Below are 8,959 nucleotides of genomic sequence, written 5' to 3' on the forward strand. Positions count from 1 at the left end.
TGAGCCTGTAATCAAACCCACAAATGCTGATGCTCCAGATACTCTACTAGTCTAAAGGAGGCCCGTTTTCAGCTATGCTGAAATAAGTTTGTGAACCTAACGCACAGCCAATTTCTTTTTAAAAGGCAATCCAATGTTCGCAATTGAGAACACTATTGCAGTTAGCCATGACAGCCTTAGAACACTTTAAACCAACACCTAAATATTGCACATGGAGCAAAAACCAGGTTAAAGCAATTTTCTAATGATCAATTAGCCTTTTAAAATTATAAACTTGGATAAGCTAACACAACGTGCCCTTAGAACACAGGAGTGATGGTTGCTGATAATGGGCTTCTGTACACCTATGTAGATATTCCATTTTTAAAAAGTGGCCGTGGATAATGGATTTGTTTTTTGCTTTTCTTTCAAAAACAAGGACATTTCAAAGTAAAAAGGAATTAAACAATTAATGTTATAGTTAGCTAGTAGTGGGTTACAAAGCCAAACCATATGCACTTCATCCATGCATCTTCAATTTTAACACATAGTATTAGTAATTTCTGGTTCATGTTTGGAAATTAAAAGAACAATTTCAATATGCATACAAAAATCTGCCTTCTGTAAGACAGTCAAAATGAAAAACATTTAGCACTGGTGTGACCAACATGCAATCAGCTAATACAACTGTGTGAGTGCACATCAATTCATCATTTACGAATGTTTGATCGCCTCTGAACAAATATTTCCTCCCACATACTCAATTAACCTAAGGTTAACAGGTTAAAGCCACAATCCTGAGTTTGTGTTTTAGCCCAATGGTAGCACCACCACTGTGTTTACAAAAAAAGCTGAGGGATAGAGATATAGATAGGTGGTGTTATGGATGCAAGGACTGACCATCCATGACAACTTTCAATCATATTTTGAAGCTATACAGTGGCAAGAAAAAGTATGTGATCCCTTTGGAATTACCTGGATTTCTGCATAAATTGGTCATCAAATTTTATCTGATCTTCATCTAAGTCCCAACAATAGACAAACAGTATGCTTAAACTGATAACACAAATATTATTGTATATACATTGAATACATTATTTGAACATTCACAGTGTAGGTTGGAAAAAGTATATGAACCCCTAGGCTAATGACTTCTCCAAAAGCTAATTGGAGTCAGGAGTCGGCTAACCTGGAGTACAATCAATGAAATTGGAGATGTTGGTTAGAGCTGCCTTTCCTTATAAAAATAAAAAAACTCACCAAATTTGAGTTTGCTATTCACAAGAATCATTGCCTGATGTGAACCATGCCCTGAACAAAAGAGATCTCAGAAGACCTAAGAATTGTTCACTTGCATAAAGCTGGAAAGGGTTACAAAAGTATCTCTAAAAGCCTTGATGTTCATCAGTCCACGGCAAGACAAATTGTCTATGGAGAAAGTTCAGCACTGTTGCTACTCTCCCTAGAGGAGGCAGTGTAGAATGCTTAATGGAGGTTAAGAAGAATCCTAGCGTGTCAGCTAAAGACTTACAGAAATCTCTGGAACATGCTAACATCTCTGTTGACGAGTCTACGATGCATAAAACACTAAACAAGAATGGTGTTCATGGGAGGACACCATGGAAAAAGCCTCTGCTGAACATTTTGCTGCACTTCTGAAGTTTAATAAAAGTACACCTGGATGTAACACAGAGCTACTGGCAAAATATTATTTGGACAGATGAAACCACAGTTGAGTTGTTTGGAAGGAACACTATGTGTGGAGAAAAAAAAAGGCACAGCACACCAACATCAAAACCTCATCCCAACTGTAAAGTATGGTGGAGGGAGCATCACAGTTTGGAGTTGCTTTACTGCCTCAGGGCCTGGATAGGTTGCTATCGTCGACGGAAAAATGAAGTTCAAGTTTCTCAAGACGTGTTAGCCTATCTGTCCGCTGATTGAAGCTCAACAGAAGTTGGGTGATGCAATAGCACAACAACCCAAAACACAGAAGTAAATCATCAAAAGAAGAAAATACACCTTCTGGAATGGCCCAGTCAGAGTCCTGATCGCAACCCGATTTAGATGCTGTGGCATGACCTCAAGAGAGCAGTTCACACCAGACAGCCCAAGAATATTGCTGAACTGAAACAGTTTTGTAAAGAGGAATGGTCCAAAATCCCTCCTGACCATTGTGCAGGTGTGATCCGCAACTACAGAAAACATTTGGTTGAGGTTATTGTTGCCAAAGGAGGGTCAACCAGATACTTTTTCCACCCTGCACTGTGAATGTTTACACGGTGTGATCAATAAAGACAAATGTAAAATTGTTTGTGTGTTATTAGTTTAAGCAGACTGTTTATTGTTGTGACCTAGATGAAGATCAGATCAAATTTTATGACCAGTTTATGCAGAAATCCAGGTATTTCCAAAGGGTTCACATACTTTTTCTTGCCACTGTAAATTGTTTGTTTACAAACACTAAATTACAACAAAAACATAAACAATAGAGTACAACAACCTTGTGTTTTGGGTTATGATAGGGTAAGACAGTTAGTTGTACTTAGCTCATGAACCATTAAGGTATGATGGTACTATATAAATATCTGGGCATCTGGACTGATGAAAAGATATCTTTCAAAAAGCATGTTTGTGATGTATAATACATTTTTATAGGAATGGGTAACGCTTTTCATTAAATAACATAAAACAAATCATAGTTTATCATTATATCACTACACTTTATTACGAGCAATAGGTTCAGTACACATCACTGCATTCTGTATTAGAAAGTAGGATGGCTCGCTCAAGTCTCAGATCAAAGCACTACTCTCTTATTGTTTATAAAGCCCTCATTCAAACTTCTCCTATAACTCATTGTTAAATTACAGACATACGTGCCACCAGACCCAATCACAGGGATGGCTAACTCTAGGGGTCCCGTTGATCAGTACCAAATTAAGTACAGTAAACTTTCTTTGCGCCCCATTTATGAAACAATCTGCAGAGTACTCTGCACCTTCATGCTCTGGTGCCTCTAGGGCAATTCAGGTGTTAATTAAGGAATGTGTTTTGCTTTTTAAATTGCTTGTAACAAAGTATACTTATTACTTTGTATGTTGTAAATGTAATAAATTGTGTTCATGCAGAGCTCCCTTGAAAAAGAGCACTTGGTCTCAAGGGGACTCCCTGCTAAAATAAAGGTTAAATAAAAATATGCCTTTAAAGCTTTTAGAGGCCAAACACTGCCGATATCCATGAATCAGTATGAATTTTTCCAACACATGCTTTGGCAATCACATGGATGTCAAACACACTTTCATCTATACTGTACTGCCCTCTCTAGAACTAGAAAGGAGGAGAGATGGAGTACTACTCACTGTTAAGCATAGCATATTCTCTGGGCTTGAAGGCAGCACCGTCCCAGAGGCTGGAGCACCATGGTTGGACAAGGCAGCTTCTGAAACATAGTCCAAAGAATCCCAAGCTGAAGCACTGCTCTTCCAAAACATCTCAGCTCAAAAGTAGCAGCCACTTTGCAATGAAAGAAGCAGCGACCGGACTAGCTCTCTGCACTCTGATAGAGTGCACTGCTAAGCTTTCCAGTAGCGAGTCAACAAGGCTCTGGAGTTCAACTCAGAGAGAGTCGTGTGCTGAGAGCTCTGGGCTGTGGAGATCACTCTAGATTGCGGTTACATAGACTTCTGTTTTCAGAGAGAGAGAAAAAGGGATGCGTCCAATTGCATGACTCCTGCACCATCACTAGGGCTTCCTTAGTGTAACCTTGGTGATTACAACTCTCTCTCCAGTAACACTGTCTCCTAAAACATCCTGGATGAAAGGGAGCCATTCAGTGGAGACAATACCATTGGCTGCTTTCGCACATTCTAAACAGCTCCATGTCAGAGAGCCTCCTCCCTCTCCCACCTTTCCTCCTTCCACTCAGAGGAGATCAAACATAATCGCCTGCATGTCAAAGTAGATGAGAAAAATGGATGAGAAAAGAGCACGTTGAGGTATGTCAGGCATCTCATTCAGCAGCCTGCCTTTCCAACGGAGTTGTTTCCCTGATGTTGAATCACTCAGGACAATCCAAAGTGAAACACTTCAATTAATTTGTTTACGGGACATATCGGTTTCACTAAAGACATAGTTGTCACACCCTGACCTTAGAGAATAATAAGGATCTCTATGTTTGGTTAGGACAGGGTGTGACTCGGGTGGGAAAGTCTATGTTTTCTATTTCTTTGTTTTTGGCAGAGTGTGGTTCCCAATCAGAGGCAGCTGTCTATTGTTGTCTCTGATTGGGGATCATATTTTAGTTGTCATTTTCCTTTTGGGGTTTGTGGGATCATGTTTTCTGTTTAGTGTCTGTGCCAAACAGAACTGTTTGCTTTTTTGTATTTGTTTTTTTGGTGTCATCAATAAAAACACTATGTACGCCTACCACGCTGTGCCTTGGTCCACTCTTCCTTCTACAAACAAGAGCCGTTACAATATTAACGTTCGAATAGCCATAAAATGTTATTAGATATAGAGTAGCTGCGCAGCACTTTCCTTTTTCACAGTTGCAAGCAGGAAAAAGAATGAGTGAAAAATCTGTCTAAATGGACCCATTTTCCCGGCCCCTCATTATCCGGTGAATCCCACCTACCCCGTGGCTTAGAAGCCAGATGCGCCCGTCTCAATTCACCAGCAGAGTCCTGCCTGCCTGTGAGGTGTCTCGAAGCCACTTTCAGATGCTTGCTTCTCCCCAGCTCTTCGCCCAGGAGATAATACCAGCCACTGATCACCTAGCAGACACAGTATAATATGGTTAGTCAAAAGTCATAAGCCTCTGATGGTAGGGGGTGTCAAAATTAAACACTGTCTGATGATTGGTCACATTAGTGTTAACATTTATATGTTTCTGTGGGTTAATGTGTTTGTTGTTGTGAAACAGGATGAGTAAGAAAACAAGAGTAGGGCATTAAAGAGAGAGAGAAGAGAATGAATGAAGAGACAGATGACAGAGACAATGAAGAAAGAATAAAAGAGGTTAAAATAACAGACTGCAGGGAGGTTGATTTTTTTATATTCTACTTTGTGACTTTCAGAATGCTTTCATGACGAGGACGTGTAGCAGCGCCAAAGCCCTGCCCAGCTAACTTAATCTATCGCATGACCACCTACCTCAGGGTTGCATGCACAGTAACTTTGAGGTTCACTGCACTCCAGCAGCTGATGCCCAACCGAAGGCCAGCCCAGAGCCCACAGATGGCTGTTTGTGTGTGTGTGTGTAATATAAAGCTGTGTAGCGGTAAACAGTGGATGAGATTTTTTTTAAATAGCAGTTAATCCGGCAGAAATAATTGCCTCGACAGCACAAGCATATGTTCTGGTCACTTAATGATGTTTACATGCTGTTTTTCCCATTTTGTGTGTAGATGCTGTATTCTAGTCATGGTTCTCATCCTATATACTGTATATTTATATTCCGGACTCTGCTCATTCTGATATTACTCATTCTGATAGGTCTTAATTTCTTGTTATTTTTTATTGATATTGTATTGCTAGATATTGCTGCACTGTTGGCACTAGAAACATACGTAAGCATTTCGCTGCACCAGCAATAACAAACTGTGTCAAACTGTGTACCTGAACAATACATTTTTTATTCGTTTTTTCTTCTCAAACACACAACAAAAAACAGGAGTCCCAACCTGTAGTATTAGAAGATTAGTCACCTTTGATGAAGTTATGAGCGAGTGTGTTCCAAAACTCATGCAGCCCAGGAACTCACTCCTCCTGTAGACACAAGAGCTCCAGAGTTAAGTTTCCCTTAGATCTAGAAACAGCTTCCCCTTCCCCATTCCTAACCTTTAATGGAGAAAAGGCTAAACTGACCTAAGATATAGGGGCAACTATACCCTACATCCACGGTTCCAAAGGGAAATGTCACTATAAATATGACCCTTGTTTTTCTCATTTTCCCAGTCAATGAAAATGTAATCCAAGTTCTCCTTCCTCCATATCATAAATGGTAATCTGCCCAATACTGGAACAGCTGACAGGAGAGTGCTTCAAGGAGATGCTTGCCTGGAAATGTGAAATCTAGATCACAGTGAAATCTGCCTAAATTTACAATGATCTGCTTGTACTGTCCTGTGCCAAGTATTTCTCAACCTTTCTGATGCCAGGGACTGGCAAGCTATAGTTATCCTCTTTAGGGAGCTGCTTACATTAGCACTGTATAACTGATTAAATTAGGGTCAGTTAACCATCTCAGGGACCAGCCAGCAACATTCCATGGACCGGAGGTTGACAAACTTCGTCACAGATATAATAATACCATATATTAAATGAACAAAGCTATATACAACTAATAAGAATTATAATTCATCATTATCAAAAAATAAATAATACTTGAAATAATGAAAAACATGAAATACCAAATACCTGGAGGATGGGTTGCGATTCCACACAGTGACCAGCAGTCTCTTCTGATAATCCTCCACACTAATAGCCCTGAGTAACAGAGAGATAACACTTTAGCTTATTAAAATCTTCAGGTATAATGCTTTATAACTTGTTGGAAGTATGTAAGAGCTCTCATAATAAGGCTTAACATTTGTATGTATCAAACATTTCAACAGACTGAAGGGGATTTCACAAGAATTTAAAAAACACCACTCACAGCAAAAAGGTCTCAAGGAAGAGAGGATTTTTGCAGTCTAATACAGTTTCGGTCTTCCGATGAGTACTGTGATTGAGGTCTGGGATAATCGCTAGCTGAAATTGACAATAATTGGACTCATATAATACAAACAGACCAGCAGACAAGACATTTAAAGTTCAAATCTGGGATTTGTTTTTTCAGAAAAACTGCATCCCTGCCACTTGGTGGGTAAATGTAATGCTAGAAGGTGACATCCATACATACGGTAGTTGAATTTTTGGAGCTATGCATTTTTTGTTTATGTTCTTGTTGTTTGTAAAGAATGGAGTAATTGTTTTAACACCTAGGCCAGGATTCAATCCAATTACACATTGTAGAGCCATGTCGATAATGCGCCTTTCACAGAGATAAATGCTGCTTATGCAGGCTCAATCAAAAATTTGCCAATGTCAAGCACGCTACAACGAATGATCAGATTGAATCCCTGTGTTAGTTTCAACTGTAAACAAACTAAGGGAAGCAAGAATTTACCTTGACATAAAAATCACATTTCCTATTTTCATTCCCAAGGAGTCCTCTGGCTTCAATGACTGTGAATGAAGAGTTGTGACGAGTACACAAGAGGTTACACATCCAACCGTCTACTGCAGACCAAATAACATGGAATACTTACACAATACCTACGTCAAAATGGTGTTTAATGGGGCAAACAACTTGAGCCTGGGTTAGTTTTCCAAACGGTTTATTCAATCACAGACCCATATTATCATTAATCATTTCATTAACTTTACCACACATTCAAGATTCAACCACAACCAAGCCGTATGTATCTAGGAACTAGAGGAGGAGTGCTGATCTAGGATCAGGTCAGCCCTGTCTAAGTAATCTTATTCATTATGATCTAAATACCAAACTGATCCTAAATCAGCATTCTGAGACCCTTTATGAAAATGGGCCCTGATCTTCAGTATACTGCATAACATACTTACTCTGAATATTAAGGCAGCCATTGTGTGGCATTATTGACACTCTCAGCTGACCTAAATGTGAAAGAAGAAACATTCAGTAGGGCATACAGTAAAAAACAGGAGTAAGGCGCAGGAAGGGCTGTCCTGGATCATATGATGAAAGTATGCTATTAAAATGTGACAGTTTGCCACATTAATAACTTATTAAATCAGATAATTATGGCCTCCGTACAGATGATTAGGCATGTTTGATCACATGAAGGCCATAATGACTCACTGAGAGCAGAACTAACCAAGGACTGATCCTTCTAATTATTTTAACTAATTCAATTCCACAATTAAAACTAATTTTCAGAGCCTGGGGTTGAGTCCCAAATGGCACCTTGTTCCCTATATAGTGCACTACTTCTGACAAGAGTAGTGCACTAAATAGGGAATAGAGTGCCAATTGGGATGCAAGCCAAGGTTGGGTGTAGTGGTAGCGCTGCCAAATCAAAACTACACACAGTCGAACCCCAGGTTGGCCACTTTCCCGTCATGCTACTCTACTCTCTATTACTCTTTCAAGCATCCCACTGTTGTGCCAAACATTAATTATTCAATACAAAGGGGGTTTGGAATTACAAACTCCTTTTAGAAAAAAAACCCTGCTACGCCTCCAAAAAGGCCCCCTAAAGAACACCATAAAAATGTGCACATAAATAGGATGAAAAAACACCAAAATAAAATACACATTTTTGGGTTGATTCAATGTTTCAAAATAAAAACAAAGGCCTATTAGGTCATTAGGTTACTAAAACAGTAACATATTGTCAGCGTGCAGAAACAAGACAAACCCATAAAGAAAGTAGAAACAGAAAAACTCACCAAAGGTTTGTAAAAGGGTTGAGGATGTCTGTAACTTGACTTTGCCTGAATTTATCATTGGAACTTGACAGTCGTCCATATCATAATGATGCTCAACAGTAAACAAAGACTGAAGACTGCTAGCCTAAATTAAAAACCCTTCTCCACATTACTTGGCTCAATCCATGCTCCAAAGGAATCCTCAATGACCCAAATAAATCAGTTTGTCAGTGAATGTGTGGCCAGTCAAGAGAGAAAAAGACAACTGTGTGTGCTCATAATTCTTAACCACCTTTTGGTTTTGAACAGAATTTGGAAATGGGGGCCCTCTGATTGGTTGGGAACTCATTTGAATGGAGGGAGGGGCCAGTCCACCTGCTGCTACAGCTAGAAACAATTGAGTGACTTCTTTGCTACGTCAGTGCTCCAGATTGCCCTTTCACACCAGAGCATTATGACGGGATTTCACCCTGGAGCCAGCCACACTCAAAACATGGACCAGACCAGTCATGGGCCCCTGGAATGC

The 8,959-nt window shown here is 39.6% G+C and overlaps 1 protein-coding gene across 1 annotated transcript in view; it reads right to left on the bottom strand.

Annotated features, from left to right (window-relative positions):
* The window catches only part of rgs3b (regulator of G protein signaling 3b), a 74,072-nt gene extending 65,367 nt beyond the window's left edge, over positions 1 to 8,705 (bottom strand). The window contains exons 1-8 of the mRNA XM_020472334.2: positions 8,455 to 8,705; positions 7,609 to 7,659; positions 7,151 to 7,209; positions 6,638 to 6,732; positions 6,400 to 6,468; positions 5,688 to 5,748; positions 4,616 to 4,754; positions 3,342 to 3,421 (exon numbers count right to left, since the gene is read on the bottom strand). Of these exons, the coding sequence (XP_020327923.1) occupies positions 3,342 to 3,421; positions 4,616 to 4,754; positions 5,688 to 5,748; positions 6,400 to 6,468; positions 6,638 to 6,732; positions 7,151 to 7,209; positions 7,609 to 7,659; positions 8,455 to 8,533 (633 nt within the window). The 5' untranslated portion in view covers positions 8,534 to 8,705. The remainder of the gene's footprint in view (positions 1 to 3,341; positions 3,422 to 4,615; positions 4,755 to 5,687; positions 5,749 to 6,399; positions 6,469 to 6,637; positions 6,733 to 7,150; positions 7,210 to 7,608; positions 7,660 to 8,454) is intronic.
* Positions 8,706 to 8,959: the final 254 nt, after the last annotated feature.

This window comes from Oncorhynchus kisutch, linkage group LG3 (assembly GCF_002021735.2).
Source record: "Oncorhynchus kisutch isolate 150728-3 linkage group LG3, Okis_V2, whole genome shotgun sequence".
NCBI lineage: Eukaryota > Metazoa > Chordata > Actinopteri > Salmoniformes > Salmonidae > Oncorhynchus > Oncorhynchus kisutch.